The sequence below is a fragment of the Pogoniulus pusillus genome, chromosome 2 (genome assembly GCF_015220805.1).
Source record: "Pogoniulus pusillus isolate bPogPus1 chromosome 2, bPogPus1.pri, whole genome shotgun sequence".
Taxonomy (NCBI): domain Eukaryota; kingdom Metazoa; phylum Chordata; class Aves; order Piciformes; family Lybiidae; genus Pogoniulus; species Pogoniulus pusillus.
Window position 1 is genome coordinate 35495000 of NC_087265.1, and position 17972 is coordinate 35512971.

Genomic DNA, 17972 nt, shown 5'->3' on the forward strand with positions numbered 1-17972 from the left:
TTTCTCTGTTGTTCTGGCCAAGTGGTAACAGGGAGAGATAGCGTAGGGCACTGTGATAATGAGGGTACAGAGATTGCACAGCTCATTTTACTAGTGTTACTACTTACAACAGGCCTGCAGGCAGCTCCTAGGCTTTTTTGCTTTCCCCCGTGACTTAGTGTAACCTTTGTTTGTGAGAAGTTCATGCCAGAGGGTGCAGGATTTCCTAATCAGAATGACCAGAAATACGATTTTCATAAGGTACTTTTATGTGTGTTCAACTGTGTATTTAAGAAGTGAGGTTACTCTGTGCTCTGTTTGTGGTTTTGCTGCTGACAGTCTGTGTCTTTTGCAGTGACTGCCCTTTCTCCAGTCTCCCATAATACTGAAATTATACCTCTTTTCTCAATCTCTTTTTTCCTCTCCCCCTTTCCTCTTATTGGAAAGATGATAATTAAGCTCTCCAGGTATGTTGTAAATTGGAAATTCTAGCAGCTGCAGGTTTCTAAATTAGTTAAAGAATTCAGACTGAAATCATTATATAGGAAGTTGTAGATCTTACTCTATCCCATGAGGTAGGTATTGCTGCTGGAGCTAAGGCATGTACGGGTGGCCAGAGAATCTCCTGCAGGAGGGAGGCCTTGTGGGATTTCTGCTGAAGTGGAAAGTATTTATTGGAAACCTGCATTTCCGTGGCCATGCCAAGAATTTTCTTACAGGACCATTAAAAATTCTGAATCAAGCCTCAGAAACAGCTGGCTAAAAATCACTATCAAGCAGACTGATTTTATTTCTTGTTTGCTTCTGGAAAACCAGAATACAAATAAATTGTGTGTTTGAGCCTGACCCTGGGATCATGAGGGATAGAAATGTGCATTTAAGGCACAAGCAAGTAGAAGTTCCCATCTGTTTGCATAAGCCATGAAATTTAAGGAGACATGAGTAATTTGCAGCCAAACATACTGTGATACTGCAAGCAGCAGTATCAAAAAGACTCAGTCTGGGTACTGTGTAAAGCCTAGCATAGCAGCCAGCCACAGGAGGCACTTACACGTTTCCCCTCTTGCAAAGCAACAGTGGCCAACAGGCTTCAGACTTGGGAAGCTTTGTTTCTGGAACGGTTCCCATTTGGGGTACTGGAGGCTGGCAGAGGAACTGCACTTTGCTAAGAGAGGGAGTGAAGCAGGAAAAAGGGCAGATTGGTTCATGATCCACTCCTCGTGGAATGCCATCTGGGAGACCTCTGGCTCTGTACTGGTGTATGGCAGAGGTGAACAGCAGCTCCTGTACACTGAGATTTTCCTCAGCATGCAGCCATGAGGCACCAAGTGTGCTTAGGTGGTTGCCACTCTTTTTGGGAGAGATGGGCATAGTCCAGCATGCAGTTCAGAGTTGCTGTCACGCTACTGTTTATCCCGCATCAAAAAGATTTCTGTGAGATGCCAAATAGGTTGCAAGCATGTTCACATCAATTTCTTTTCACCACCACTGCACAAACCTGCTTTGGGCAGAATGTTGAGGCCTCTTGAAAAAGACCTAAATTAGACCTAGTCCAAAGATCTTATCCACAGGAGATCTTATCAAAGTCTGCATCTGAGGGTGGGAGTCCAGGTGAAGGTGATAGTGTCTTTTCAGTGGTACCCAGTGATAGGACAAGGAACAAGGAGTACAAGGTAGAACACCGAAGGTTCCACCTCAACATAAGGAGACACTTCTTTACAATAAGGGTGATGGAGCACTGGAACAGGCTGCCCAGAAACGTTGTGGAGTCTCCTTCTCTGGAGACTTTCAAAACTCACCTCTGTGTTCCTGTGCAGCCTGCCCTAGGTGATCCTGCTTTGGCAAGGGCATTGGAGTCAGTGGTCTCTGGAGGTCACTTCCAACCCTTAACAGGCTGTGATTCCGTGATTAACTGGTCTCTGTTCTAAGCATAAGAGAAAGCCTGCAGCCTTCCTATTATGAAGCATCAGCTGGGCCATGCAAGCCATGATTGCTGGAGATGCTCCTGCTGAGCACAGTGAGCCTGATACTCTAGCTGAGCACCGCATGATGTCTTGGCTGCTAAAAGCAGTGGTGTTTGCGGTTTTGCCCAGCTTTTCTCTCTTCATCACCTCAAAGATCACATCTTCTCAATGAAGGCTCTTTGGCTTTGCTGGAGGAAAAGTCAGGCTGAGTGTGAAGCAGGCAATGCATGAGGACAGGATGATGCAACTAGGATGAGCTACTTTGTAGCTGGGATGTAACTGAAGTAGTTCAAAGCTCCCCTGTGCCCATAGCTGAATGCGAGGAGGATGCAGAATGCTCAAAAACATCTCCAAGTAGATGTTTTCCCAAATCAGAGAATTCCATGCTGCTCCCACCTCATCACACACTCTGGTGAAATTAATTAAATTACAGGGCTAGTATATGTATGTGGAAAGAGAAGCAAAATGATGTTGTTGCTGCCTTTCAGTGCATGAATAAGCCATGCCAACATTCCTAAATGTTATAAAAAACAGAAGCAAAGCAAGATTGTAGGCCTGAATCAGAAGAGGCAGCATTCTTCTCTGCCCTCTTAAGTGAAGACTGTCTATAGTTAGAAGCCTGTTCATCACATATAAAGTATGTTTATCATCCCACAACATGGCCATAAAATCTGCATTACTGAAATAATGTAGTTTATCAAATTAATTGATGTCAACAATTAAAATAAACATTTTACATTATATATTTTCATTATACTCACATGACAGAAATCATAACAGTGGTTTGTAGGAGCAATCAGTGTTTAAGATTTTTAAACCAAGAGTTTCCTTCTGTAGCTTGTACACATTCTTATGCCCTGAGAACAGAAATACAGAAATGTTATGTCTAAGCACAAAACAAATATAGGCAAACCTATGTAGTATATTTGCAAGTTCTGTAAATGTGTGCTAAAAATAATACAAGTTTGGAAGGTAAATTTAAAGAAAAAATACTTGCTCCCTAAAATGATGTAAAGTTTTATTGTTGGAAAGGTTATATGCAAATTATCATTCAGCATCTTTCTTGCAAGATACCTGGGTGGCATTCAACTGTCTTGTTTAAATTAACTAGGCCACTTCTTTCAATGGTACCAAACCCAAAGATTTAAAACCACGCTGGACAATGTGTCTTTACTGCTATTCCCTCAAGAGAACCTAAAACCAATTGCTGTCATTGGCAGCTGATAAGAGCCAAGCTTGACTCCAGTTGCCCCTCTCCTTCAGCAGCTGGCCACTGTAAGGTTATGGCTTAGTTGCTGCCGTCATTAAACATGCATTCAGAAAATTGATCTGTATTTGTGGAAAAACATGTTGTGTGTAGGTGAACTTAGCACTGGCTTCTAAACAAATTAACCCGGTACTTGTCGCAGGTAATGATGTGTGCCATGGAAGCACAGTGGAAATACCTCTCAAGCCTGCCCACAGTAAAATACTACATTGAGAAACAGTTGGGTTTTTTTTGTCAAAACCATGTGAACACTAGTGAGGCACTGAAGCCTTAGGATATTATTTATATGACAACTTTTCTTAAAGATTGTGCTTCATAAAATGTGGCAGGAATGCATTTTGATCTAAGTTGTCTTTTGCTTATCTCATGTAGTTTGATTTATGTCCAAGGTCCCATCTGTTGTTTTTTATTGTTTTAATCTTAATGCCTTATTCAATCTGCCTGCCTCCTCAAATCCCCCCAGATATTCTGGAATATTAACTAGGATCTTACAGGTTTTGTGTGAAGCAAATTCTATTATATTTGTCCTATTTTTTTAATGTCTTTTTTGCCTGTCGATGTTGAACACCCACACAAACAAGCCAAACAAACTCACTTTACGGGGGAGAGATCAGAAATGCAATGAAACATCCTGGGGCATAATCTAATGTTTAGATAGACTCATAGAATCTTTAGTCTTTCAACCTTCAGTATTGCTTGCAAGAACTGTAGGTAAAAAGACATAAATTTCAGACAGTAGATTGCTCCTTTCTATGTGCTGCTTTGCATGGATATAATTTTGGAACAAGACAAGAACATCTGAAAGTACTTGGAGTACAGTAATTTTCCATAGGATTGGCTATTATTACTATTATTTTTAACAGTATGTTTTTCATGTGTATGTTACTATGAGTAGTGACTGGGTCTACTTGTAAGCTTCCAATCCTTAGCACAACAAAACTCTCTTAAGTATTGGTTGTTTTGATGGATACACACTGGGATTTGGGTCTGTGAACACAGTTAAACTTCTCTTACCTGTGTTTCTCTGCTTTTTATTTGAGGTTACTATTTTGACCTCTTTCCTCACTTATTTACATCCTTGTTTCCAGCAGGTTGCAAATTTGTTCACGCAGCTGTGTGTTTTATCAGCATTTAAATTGCTTTGTATCTGCAGCTTTTACTACACATCCTGTTTTAAGAAACAAACAAGATCTCAGGGGTAGGGAGACACCTGCAATACTTAATCTCCCAAAGTTGACTATAAAGCAGCACATTTTGGCAGGCTTCTGTTGAGGTGCTGAGTATCTCCATGCCGGTGGGAGGTGGGAGTGCTCATCATCTCCCAGAGGTGGCCCTTCAGTGAGGTATGTGAGCATATCAATATCAGCTCAGCTCATGCAGACCAACGGATCACTTAAATCACCTGTTAGAGAGGAGCTGAAGATGCAGAGACAGATCCTATATGTGTGGGATCAGACTTCAGTAAGTTTAGAGTCACTAAAGTGCAAAGCAGCACACATAAAGGAGCAATCTACTGCCTGAAATTTATTTATTTTTACCTACAGTTCTGTCTGGCTCAAGTGATACTGGTTAGAAGGCTCACAGCCTCTGTGACTATGAGTTTCATTCTTATTTTTTGGACCACTGTTGGCACTGTAATGTCAGGTGCTATGGCCAGAGCAAAGGCATCATGGATGTAAAGAAAACCCAGCCTAAAAGCTGCACATGAACGATATGACATGTATTGTTCAAAGCTGGCCTGGGCAGTATCTGGCAAAATCTGAAGACAGTAAAGAGTGTGACAGTGAAAGAAACCCAGAGCCTGGGAAGTGTCACTTGCAAGCAGAGTTTAAAGGGGACCTAGGTCCAAGTTATTCAGGGATGAAGTTTTGTTTTATTTTGTTTTGGGATGTTTTTCTTGTTGTTTTGTCTGATTTTTTAATTAAAAAAAAACTACTTTCAATTAATTAATAATCCTGCTTTAGTTGTTTTAATTTCTGTAAGGTGTAGGACCAAGATTTTGTTGTAACACATTTTGATACAGTTTAAACAAATTAGCATATGAAGTGCATGGTGTTTGAATAGGTCTTAGTATGACTTCATGTGTTGAGCTTTCATGTCTAATGCATGTAAAGCAATACAACTACTGATAAGCAGTATACAGAAATGCTTTCCTTTATATTCTCATAACAAAATGTGGAGAAGTGCCATTTTTTGCAGTGTGACAATAACGTAGGAAGTACTATAATTGTCACATCTATGTTCTGCATTCTAAGTTGTGTCTTGGCTTCGTAACATGCATCATGCAAACAAATAGGAGCCAATACTTCTACTTTTTGTCCTCTTCAAAACAGTAGCAGGAATTAGAATGTGCTCAGAATATTTTAAGTATATTTTAAAAACCTTTATGCCACACTGCTTTCAAACGACTCCAGTATTTCTGGTGAGGATAAACTGTCCAAGTGATGAAAGCCTGCTGAGCAACTGGCAGTGGGTGCAGTCACAGCAGGAAGAACTGCAAAGAGGATTGCATCTTCTGCTCTCAGTTGAAAACTGCAGCAGTGAAGTGAAATAAATGCTTCGTAGGTAACCTGCTTTAGGATAACTCAGTGCTGTCCTGGGTGCTCAAAAAAGCAGCAGAGAGGCTCCATTTATTTCTCCAGATACGCAAGTGTGCTGGTTTTCTAAATCCTGAGCATTTACCTGTAGAGCACTGTGAAGCTCAGGTTCCCTTTTTCAACATATACATGGAGTCACCAAGGGAATTACAAGTTGCCTTCACTTCAAATTCCAGCAGTACACAGCTTTAACCTCCAAGGCTGTACGTAGACCAGTATACAGCTACCCTTAAGAAGGGCCTGTGCACATAGTCTTGCCTTTCAGGTTTGTAAATTCATCAACCACAAGGACGGAGTTCTTCAAAGAGGAAGTCTGGGCTTTTTAACTTGTGAGCTTCATTTGGTAAGAGAAAGGATAAATGAAACAACCAAATCTAAGTACAACCAAACTGAAGCAAACGGTAGGCAGTTTGTTGTCACACCACTTGTATCACAGCAATGGTATCCAACTGCAACCTGCAACTTAGAGAGGACTGTCGAAAAGAATTCTGGAGAGTTACAGTAGCCCTCAACAGGCACTTGCAAATAAAAGAGAGAATATTTATCGAGTCCTTCAAGTCTCGAAAATGCTTAATTGTGCTCACCTTGCATCTAAACACAGACACAGGAACTAAGGCCTATTCCATGCTTGTGTTCACTTCTCTGACATATAAATTTCGTTAAGAGGCTGCTGGCAGTTAATGACTATTTTTGAAAGGCTGAAGATGCAACTAAATCTAATGGAGAGTAAACAGCAATTACGGGAAAAGGGGGTCAAGTCTGCCTGGATATTAGCGACCTATCTGGTGCAATCATCGGTAACGCTAAGCTGGTGGCAAAGCAATTGGATGAACCGCTGCTGAGCCCTCGTCCTCTTGGACGGCTAAAACTAATTGATCGGCGCCACTTTTCACATCCTCGGGCCAGGCTGCGAGACCCGAGAACCGGGCAGGTCGCAGCCGCCAGCCATGCGGAGTACCCGCCGTCCACGTGACCGCTCCGGGCACCGCAGCGGGACGCGAAAGGCGAGGCGCGGTATCGCCATCCCCCAGGCACGTCCGGCGCACACCTCGCTACTCGGGGATGGCATTGCGGCCCCACTTGACCGCAGAGACGACGGGCGGCTCTGGGCTAAGAGCTGCAGCTGGCAACCAGCCTCGCTACCCCCACCACGAAGGGCGCCGCCTCCGGCCCCGTGTTGCTTTAAGCGCGGCCACCTCACTCTCCCTGTGCGGGCCTGGCCACTCAGGAGCGCGCTCCGCAGCCAATGGGCGCGCCGTAGCTGCGCAAACCGAGCGGCGTGGCGGCCAATGGGAGGGCGCGGGGGGCGGCGCGGGCGGCAGGGGCACTATTGTTGATGAGGCGGACGGAGGTTGCGGAGGTAGCGTGCGTTGCTCTGCACAGGCTACGGCGGCGAGGAGGGGACGTGGCCGCGGCCACCTGAGGCGTTGGACTCCCCCCCCCACCCAGTGAGGATCTGCCCGTGCCTCGCGTTTTTCCCTTCCTTTCCAGTCACCGACTGCCTTCAGCGAGCTCCGGCTCCCAACGGACAATGTCCCACCAGCGCATGAGGCGCAACGGCTCCCCGATCCCGGCCACCTCCCTGGGAGGAGGAGGCGCGGCGGCGGCAGGTGGCGGAATGGGAGCAGGCAGCCGCCTCCAGCCCATGAGGGCCACGGTGCCCTTCCAGCTCAAGCAGCAACAACAGCAGCAGCAGCAGCATGGCAGTCCCACGAGGAGCAGCGGCGGTGCGAGCGCCCCGAGCGGGAGTCTCCCACGCGCGGCGCCCGCCTCGCGTAGCATTAGCCCCACGCGCGCGGCGCCCACCGGCGGAGGCAACAGCGGGCGCGGCGGCCCCGCCATGGCCACGCAGACGCCGGGGGGAGGGGGAAGCAGCGCCGCCGCTTCAGCGGCCTCCGCCGCCTCCTCGCGGGGCAGCCCCACGCGTGCTGGGGGGCCGCGGGGAAGTCCTCCACGGCCCCACCACTTACCGCCGCCTCCTCCGCCGCCGCCTCTGGGCTGTGGGCCCTCACCGTGCTCTTCTCCGGTGTCTCCGCTGCCGGAGGGCAGCGCTACAGCGGCGGGTAGAGTCCGGCACCGGCGGCAGTCGCCGGAGCAAGGCAGGAGCTCCCCGGAGAGGAAGAGCCCCAGCTCCCCTGTCTGCAAAGGTGAGCGCTCCTGTGCTGTCAGCCTGTCCCCGCAGCGCGCCCGCTGCCCGCTCGCCTCTTACTGACCGGGGCGCGCGCGGGCGGCCGTTACCGGAGGGGACGGGGAGGCGCGCGGCCGGAGCCTGAGCTGGGTCTGCGAGGGGCGGCTGTGCCCGGCGGCAAAGGGCACTCCCGGGAGGTTTGGCGAGGTGGCTTAGTGTGGCCGAATTTCGGGCAGTGCTTTGCGGATTTTTAGGGATGAGATCAGAGGTGCCCTCCGCCGGTGATATGCCTCCGGGCGCGGTGTGCTGGAGGTGAGGTACAGACAGAGGGTATGCCCAGTCTTGTCTCTGAACCTTCCTTGGGTGGCGGCAGCACTTGAGGGCTTCTGTGTGGTGAAAGGCTTACTGCTTTTGTTACTGTTCTGTTGTTGTGGCTTGCAGAAGAGGGACAGAGAAAGCCAGGCATGCCATGTGAGGAATTGCAGCCACTTCTTGTAGCACTTCTGCAACCACTGCCGAAGGTTTGCACATGAGAGAGGCTCAGTGGTGTAGGAGATGTACTTAAAATACTTCAGCCCAAGTTTGCTGGTGTTTGGGAGCTGTTGTGAAGCTTTCTCGTCTTCTTTCTCTGCATGTGGTGCCAAATGGTATGTGGTTTTGATCTGTGTCTGCAAACACGGGATTAAAAAACTAGGAAGTACTATAGACATGGCATGTAGGATGTAGGACAAAATGTATTCAGCATGTATCTTAGTAATTACTTTCATCATGAACTCTGCAGAAGGATTTGTGAACTTGAGAGTGATGACAAATGCCACAGCCAAGATGGAAAAGCGTGAGATTGGCATACATTTTGTTACAGACTGACTCTTAATGTTTTTTTAGTAGTTAAAACATTCTTGGAGGGATACCTGAAATTTAAGTGGTAGGTGTCATCTGTTTGAAGATAACAAATGTAAATCCTCCTTCTTCTTGGGGTAAAAGTTTACTCAAAATGAATGAGTGATGCTTCGTGTTAAGGACCTCAAGTCTGGAAAAAAACCTGAGACTTGTGAAATACCATGAAATTGCATGTGGTAATCTAAACAGTGGAGTTGACTAATATGCAGAAGTGTATGTGCAGAAATCTGGGACCAACACAGTTCCCTTGAACAATTCTACTTCTCCTAATGTTACTCCTCCTTTGTAACATAATGATTATAACCAGACTGCTGTGGTTTTGGTGTTGCGGTGGTTTTTTTGTTGTTGTTTGTATTTTTTGTTTTGTTTCATTTTTGCTATTGTGGCTCTTGAGAATGCTGCTGCCAAATTAGAAAGTCGTAACTAACTGGTACTGTACTTAAGCTAATGCCTATGTGACTTAATTTTTCTTGTATTTTTTCTTCTTTGTCCAGACATGACTTCAAGATTACCATATGCCTGCTTATAGGCAGTGTGAGATGGCACTACCACAAAGGCATTTAGATTTTGAATTGGATTTTCTGCTTTCCTCATAAAATAGGGAGTTTTTTTTAAGGTTATATTCAGAGGTTTTGGTTTGAGGGCTGCACCTGTTCTTCATTTGAGATTCTTGTTAATCAGTAATCTGAGAAAGTTAATACACATCACAAAATCGTATTTTCTTCCTGTGAACTTCATGGAAACTCTTGCTCAAGATACCCATGTCAGACTACTTAGGGTGGAAAACTTGCGCTGTCTTCGATCATTGTGTAGAAGCCTGTCAAAGCCGTGCTCACTTCTTTATTTGATCTAAGAATTGGCATGTAGAAAGAAACAAGTCATTTGGTCACTCTACTGTGTTAAGATTGCCCCACTTGCTTTTTACAAGGTGTGTGGAGGTAGAATAGTGTCTATTTTATTGCTTACATGTGTTTAACTTTCTAAACAGCAGTTGTGTTGGCCCAAAATCCAAATTAAAGCTGATTAATATTGCTTGGCATTTGTATTGTGTAAGCCACTGCTTGATAGAGACTGAGTTAACTCAGTTTTTAATTCATCTAGATTAGAAAGCTTGGTGGTAGCTGAGAATGTGGAAATGGAACTTTGGTTTTGCTAATCAGGGATACAGTTTTGAAGCCGTGAAGGCCATTTCAGGGTATGAGTCAGAATCCACTGCAAAATAGCTTGGGTTTTCCTGTTCTGTGCTTTCAGTTGGTGGATTTTGTTCATTCCTACAGCTATAGCCGTTTGTTTACTTATTTTAAAGATAAAATGAACCTTGAGGTTAGACAAATGATAGCTTCGTCTGAACCTCAGTACCGATCCTTAGTTGTATACTTTAGACTTAACTTCATGGGTTGGGGATTTTTCATTTCTGGGAAACAGTTAAATTTTTTTTTAATACAGTTTTCATCAAACTACTTAATATTTCAGAACTCCAAGTTGGGAATTTACAGAGGTGACTTGATATCTTATTTTAGAGTTTTTTTTGGTGGTGGATTTTTTTGGGTGTGATTTTAATTTTTTTTCCCTCCTGTTCTCTGAACTGACTTGCAAATAAATATTGGAAATACTTGACTATTTTTTTTTTTGTGGATGATGAGTTAATTGCAGTCTGAGGATTCTGTACACTGTTTCTAAAATTCTGTGCTTTTCTTGATGCTTCCCTCCTAAATATGACCAAAATTCTAGTTCTTCTACCACCCAGTTTTCGTCTTTCGTTTTCCCTTCCTACTGTCTTGAGCACTTATTTCACAGATCTCCACTTGCATGTTAATGTGCTCAGTACTTCCCATCACTGTGTAGCCTAATTTCTACACTGTGAGGTCTGTCCTGCAGTCTCCAGTTTCGGTTCAGTTTTCACATATGCCTTGTTACTTCTCTGCAAACAACGCCTGTTAGAAGATGTTGTTTTGACCTATTAGAAGGTTGTTGCAAAAGGAGATAGAGAAGCATATGCTTTACCTTTTTTATTTTTATCTTGGTTTATCTACTGAATAAAGATCAAGTGTGGTGCTAGTATTTGTCTTCTTACATAAAACACATAATCTCAAAACACTTCATTCCAAAAACATTATAATGCATTAGGCTGTGTAAAGTTAAGATTAGAGCAATACCAGTTGTTCACTGACCCTTTCAGGTGACTTAAGATTGAGAGACATTTCTCTACTGGATGATGAACTTTCTAGTGTGTTCTCATTGACTGTGCTCAATGATTAGACTCACTGAAAATTAAGGAGGAACATCAGTTAATCTGCAACTACAGTGGGGTTTAATTTTTAGAATAGTCCATTAAAGCCTACTTGTGTGAAAGGAAATGATGACAATTGCTATAACAATATTTTGGAAAGTCTTAAAGACTTCAGATGTGAGCCTAGCCATTCCTTCATCCTAGCCTTCTTTGGGCTAGGATGAAGGAATGGAACTCCATTGCCACATTGAATTTCACTGTAGAATTTCAGTTATTTGGTGAGTGACAATAATAGCTACATACCTGTCCAAATTAATAACCAAGGTTTTGCAATAGTTGTGAAAGACACTACTGTATGATAAGAAAGTACACAAGACTGTGAGCTGTGAAACACCTGCTTTGCTTACCTAAGCTGCTTAATACATAAAGAAAGTTAATTTTGCAGCATCATACTTCATGTTTCTTGTGGCCAGCTCTTAGGCAGAGGTTATTTGGATTTAAAATGTTTTCATTTGTTGTAATTAAATTGAACATCTTGAGCTTTCTGAGGTTTGGTTTTATAAAACAAAATCAATTCAGTAATTCTTCTATGGAGGGATTGTTTCGAATTACTAGAAGCAAAAGTATGAGTTGTTCTTTTATCTGACAATGATAGCCAGTGTTGTCTTCCAAAGGGAATATATGCATTGTGCTGTGTGTTTGTTCTTAATAGTGTTTGAGCTTGTTGAATACTTGCAACAAAACACAGAAAGTAGATGCATCCCCTGAGATGTATTGTTTGAGGTTTGGGGAAAAGACAGCTAACTGTGGGAGAGATCACATGAATGAATGCCCTTTCTGAGAAAAAGCCTGACCAGAACAAAAAGGTCAGCTGTATTCAAGGGTGCCAGAGAGGCTAGTTGGGTCTTTCTCTTTTGCACTTTTTTTGACTGTCCTACCTGTATGAAAAGCTTTGATTTGAACTCTGTCAGGGAATTTTGTGAGGTCAGTGATGTCCTATGCTTTTCCGGTGGCTGTTCCTACTGCTTGCTAGCTTGCTTTTGCTCTCTCACAGTGGCTGTTTGAAGATGTTTATTTGGAGCTTTTGTTTGTCTTTCTCAGATTTAATTTCCGTTATGTGGAAAGATATCAACAGGACTGTAGAATCCATCTTCATGTTACACTTAGAAGTAATTCTTATTTTGCACTTTTAACACCAGTTCTAAACTTCTCCTGAAAAATTCAAAGATTAATTTCCAGTGTTTTGTCTCTGAAGGTCTTATAAATAAAAAGATATTATTTTTTTTTCTTCTGTGAGGTATCCAAATCAAAGATATGTTCTGACACTGTAATTTCCTTTTTCACTTGTAATTAGGGTTGTAAGAATTTTAAGACTTCTCTTCCATTCCCCAAGTCAGTGATCTCTTTCCTGTCTTTCAGTTACTTATTGCTAAGCGTTTATTTACTTGCTTAATTTTGCTCTTCAGTCACATTGTTAGGGTGGCTTTGCTTAAGTTGCCCTCAGAGGTGCCTGGCTTTGCTGTTGCAATAGATGTGTGCTGTACTGGTATAGGTGTGTGTGATGCTGGTTTACATGTAGTGACTGCAGTGGGTCACTTGTACTGCAATGGCTTTTGAAGACATGGTAACTTGCTTATTATTTTCCCACGTTATATAGACTTTGCTGATTTTGTGTTGAGTATGTTCTGTTTATGTTTTGTTTGATTATTTTGCTTTGTTTGAAGCCAGATCACAAAAAGACTTTGTTTCTAAATAGAGCAGTGGTGAATAGATAGGAGAATTGATATTTATCACAAATATTGGTTTAAAGAGATAATCAGGGCAGTTAAAACAGATTTCATATTTAAGAAGCGTCTATTTGATGAAACAGCTCCATTGTTTTTCGTCAGACACAGCTGTTGTAACTGTTCTCTCTATGGGGGCAGATCTCTTGTTATGTAGGTCACATCAAGGAAAAACAGCAGCTGAACAGTTGCTTTAAGTACCTCAAAGGAAAATGCGATGAAAATCTTGTATATGTTCCTGTTGAAATGTTGTGAAGTGGTAAGAGAAGTAGTGTAGTAGACTTTCACAATTTGTAGGAAGACATAAAGTGAAGGTGGGAAAGTGAAAACATATCCGAACATCTTTGCTTCATCTAAATGAAAGTAATTTGAAAACAGAAGCAAACAAAGTCAACAGCAGAATCTGAAAACAGAATTCCTTGAAGGAATTTTTAAGTTGAGAAGAGTGTTTGTGCCTTGCAGTGAGCAGCTTCCCCTCAACTCAAATAGTAAACAAGCTCTGTTTTTATCTCTGTTTACCCAGCAAAATACTATTTACGCTTGTTTTGTGGGGGAGGGGATAGTAGTTTCTGCTGCTTCAGTTTTGAAGCTGTCTGCTGCGGTGGCTTTGGAGATGATGTGACTAACGAAATGCGTAACGATATGCACTTTCTTTTTCCACATCCATTCTATTTCCCTGTAGTAGAGAAACTTCTTGAAGAAGGAGAATAATAATTCGGAAGAAAAATAAATAGGGAGAGTATGGCAACTATTCCTGAGACAAGTAACATGTTGGCTGCAAGTTTGGAAGCAAGTGTAATTTTAAAGGAATGATGTGTTGCATTAGTGTGCTACATATCCTCATAGTATGGACAAAAGAAATAGTTTTTAAACCACCTGATACAGAGAGACACTTCAGTGTGCTATATGGTAATAGCAATAGTCAGATAATTTAATGGATTGCTTTATGTCCTAAGTATGTGGTAAATACAAAATTGAGCTTTGCTGCTACTCCATGATAGCAGATCTTCTGTGAGCTCAGTCGTAAGATTTTAATGTTTTTGATACTAGTAGAAGTAATAAACCAGGTAAGATTTCTGGACTGCATTATACGAATGTGTCGGATTATCATGCTAATCATTATTACCTTGTAGTTGAATTGAAATATTTACCATACTTTTAATGTGTATGTTTCTATTGAAAAAATTGCATAAGTGTACTTAGTATAGGGTGTCATTAGACTTACATTTGGAAAACTGGTGTTCTAGAAGACTAAGATGTTGTCAACACTACTGAAATCTGTACTTAACAAGTTTCATTAATATTTATATATCTTCAGTAGATTGAAACTGCTTAGAAATTGAATTCTGGACTTCTGATTAGTAGTCAGGCACTAATCAGACATGACTTCTTTTGACTATAAATAAGTTTACGTAAATTATGAGTTGCTGTGTTATTTATATTTCTAATGTAGAATTCATCCTGAGGCACAGTTGTGAAGGACGTTAAGACTTGAGTTTTTCTAGTGCTCTTGTAAGGCTCCCATCTGATCTCTATCTTGTTTGATAGGTTCTAGCTATTTGTTTTAGGTCTTTGTATTCATTATAGGCAAGGTTAATACCAAATGTTTTCAGATGTAATTCTTTAGGGTGTAGATGAATTGATAGAAAGCTTAGATCATTGTGATCTCTGGATTTGCATTTTGTATCTAGGATAGCTATTAAAAATAATGTATGAGCATATATGTGTTTCTAAACCCTAGATCTTTACTACTTGTGAGCCTGTTTAGCAGATCTCAGTTACTGTTTTGAGGATCCTTTCTTTACAATGTTTGTGCTTATTAGATGGCAGCATAGTTTTCTGTTGCTTTAAGACATTGACAGATGAGACAGATGCAACTTTTGTTCTTAACTATTATTTCTCATCTTACTTCCTGTGCTTGTTATATTTTGCCTTTTTCAGTAAAGGTTCTTGTTGGGAGTTGAAAGGGACCTCTGGAGACCAGCACCCCTGTGTCAAGTGGGAATGGATCCAGGTGCATTTTGGAAACCTTCAGAGGAGACTCTACAGCCTCAGAACAGCCTGTTTCAGTTCTTTTTTGCTTTCAAAAGGAAAGAAGTTTTTCCTTACATCTAGGTAGAACTTGTCTTGTGGTTTATGGCCACTCTCCAGCCTGTACAGGTCTTGCTGAATTGCAGCACAATCTTCTGGTACATCAGCCACTCCTCCCAGTTCTCTATCATCAGCAAACTTGCTGAGAGTACATTTCATTCCTTCATTCAGGTCATTGATGAAGACCTTGAACAAGACTGGACTTGGTACTGACCCTTGAGTAACACTGCTATTTAGTCTTCCAATTAAGTTCTGCACTGCTCATCGCAGCCCTCTGAACTCTGTTGTTCAGTCAGTTTTCAATCCAGTTCACTGTCCGCTCATCTAACTTGCACTTCCTAAGCTTACCTATGAGGATGCTATGGGAGACAGTGTCAGAAGCCTTGGTGAAGTATAAGTTGACAGTTTCCACAGCCCTCTTCTTACCTATGCAGCTGGTCACACCATCATAGAAAGCTATCACTTTGGTCAAGCACAATAACCTTATTTTTCTCCATGTACTTAGAGACGACCTCCAGAATGAGCTGTCGCATCACCTTTCAAGGGATGAAGGTGAGGCTGGCTGGACTGTAGTTTCTTGTGTTGTCCTTCTTGTGCTTTTTCAAGCTTGGAGTGGCATTGTCTTCAATCCTCAGGCATCTCTCCTCTATGACGTTTCAAAACTAAAGAGTAGCTTAGCAATAACCTTAGCCGTCTCAGCCTGTGTGGGTGCATCCCACTTGGGCTTATGGGTTTGTGATGTCCATCTTGTCTGGATGATCTCCAACCCAATCCTTGACTAAGAGAGAGTCTTCCTACCTCCAGACTTTCTGCCTTACCTCCAGGGTAAGGTTACTGATGGCAGGTCTTAGCAGTAAAGACTGAAGCAAAGAGGTAATTCCATTTTCTCTTGCACCCTTTTTTCACCAGGGCACCCCCTTCATTCAGCTGTGGGCCCACATTTTCCCTAGCCTTCCTTTTCATACTGATGTACTTGAATAAACTCTTCTTGTTTTTCACATCATTTGACACATTTAGTTGTAAGAGAGCCTTAGCTTCCATTATTGCATTCCACATACTGTAGACTTCTGAAAAGTGATATGTGAATACTGAAAATAAGATGTTGCAAAAGGTATGGTGTCAGGCAGGGATTAATGCAGTTACCAGGTAGCAGGTACTTGATTATCTTGTAAAATGTAAATTGTTAGCTTGTCAGAGTTGACTTCTGGCCCTTAACTCTTCATGAATATGTCATGTATCATACACTGGATGGCTAATAAAACATGTTGATGTGTGGTATTCACTTTGAATCGAAGTAGATGTAGGGAAAAGGGATAGTGGGACAAATTCTAAATATTAAATTGAGAAAGTTGAGTACATATTTTCTTTGTCAGCCTTTATGTATGAGAAGACTTAGCTATTTTTATTTCTTCAAAGCCTTCATCATTTAAGAATCCAATGACTGTCACAATTTTGAGGGAATAAGTGGTGGTGTGTGAGTACCAATGCAACATTTGTGACATAAGCATCTTTAAGGAAACTGTAAAAGCATATTTCATTGCTTATTAAAACTGTATAGAGTCTGGAAAAGCAAAGTTAATTCCTATATTAAAAATATCTTCTTGTATTAAGAACATAGTAGTTTTTTTAAAAATATGAGTTATTGTAGGGAATTAATTAAGCTCTCTGTCTTGCTTTCTTCCTAATCAAGTATTTTTATTCTAGCTGAAAAACCAAGACCACCTTCCTCAAGCCCTTCCAGTATTATTCGCCGCACTTCCTCACTGGATACTCTTGCTGCTCCATACCTTGCTGGACAGTGGCCTCGAGATACTGCTCCATGTATGAGAGACAAAGCTACACAGGTAGGGCAGATTTTTATAATTGGAATATTTAAACTTGAAGACAGGATTTAAATAGGGGAAGCTCTCTTCCCTTGAAAACATTTGCTTTTACTTTAAGTTTTGATTCACTTTCAAATTACAGGAATCCTACCTTTGCTATTATGTATTAGAATTGCTTGCATTCCTCTCTAAGAATTGACTATGAGCGGTAGTATCTTTTAAGAGCTACACTTTCTTGTCCCAGAAAACCACTAGTGTATTGCACATCTGTTTTCTCATTCTTACAATGTGCAGTACACTAGATCACACTGGTGTTAAGTACTATTTAGTTTAAATTTATGGGAGAGAGCTTAGGACTCTTTATGTGCATGTCTGAAAACTTGTGTAAAATCATCAGACTGGCTTAGAAGCCTTGGAGGCAGATGAAGTTATGTATTTACAACAAGCTAAAATCTAAAATCATATAATACAATGCATATGTATAAGAATATATTCACAATTTAGAAATAATACAAAAAATCCCCCTGGACAAAGCCTAAAAGAGACCAACTGTCACCTTCTTCTTCCCCCCTCAGTGAAAAAACCAGAAAGGCCCAAACTATTAGCTACTCAGCCAAGTTTAGTGCAGAAATCAGCCGGTGAGGAGGAGTGAAGAGCAAAGCAGGGAGCAGAAAGGCAAAGGGAAGAAAATTGTTTATACAGCAGATAATATAGTTTCATTTGTTTTCTGGATCAGCATATAGATTTATCTTATTGTTCTTCTACATCCAATACAATATTCAAAATTTGGAATGAAACTAGAGTGCTAACTCTAAATCTACCACAAACCTGAATTAAAAAAACCTGTAGTGCCCATATAAAAGTTACTGTGGCTTTTGTTATGCTATCTTGTTTCACAATCAGAGGACAAAGGTCTTAATACTCACCCGGGATATGTGCGCCAAGTATAGAATTATATACAGTGAAGAGCTTTATTGTTGAACCATGAATGATGCTCAAAATTCACTCAACTTGAATGTATTAAAAAGTGCATGATTTGCCAATAAGCTTCAACAACTTCATGGAATTTCACAAGCCTTTGGTAGTGAAACCGTGCTACAATTAAAGACAGGATCAACCAACAGTTGAATTAAACTGGTGTTAGAAAAGTTATATGCTTATGACAGTTATGTCATTAGTCCCCTTACAGGGAGCTGTTGTATTGCTTTG

The 17972-nt window shown here is 41.7% G+C and overlaps 1 protein-coding gene across 4 annotated transcripts in view; it reads left to right on the top strand.

Moving 5' to 3' along the window:
- The first annotated feature begins 7088 nt into the window (after positions 1–7088).
- The window catches only part of FAM117B (family with sequence similarity 117 member B), a 31529-nt gene continuing 20645 nt past the window's right edge, over positions 7089–17972 (top strand). For all 4 annotated transcript variants that reach the window (XR_010306196.1, XR_010306190.1, XR_010306200.1 and 1 more), the window contains exons 1-2: positions 7089–7954; positions 16645–16784. Coding sequence is in view for 1 of the 4 variants with exons in the window: in XM_064160921.1 (XP_064016991.1) it covers positions 7339–7954; positions 16645–16784 (756 nt within the window). In the remaining 3 variants the exon portion in view is untranslated. The remainder of the gene's footprint in view (positions 7955–16644; positions 16785–17972) is intronic.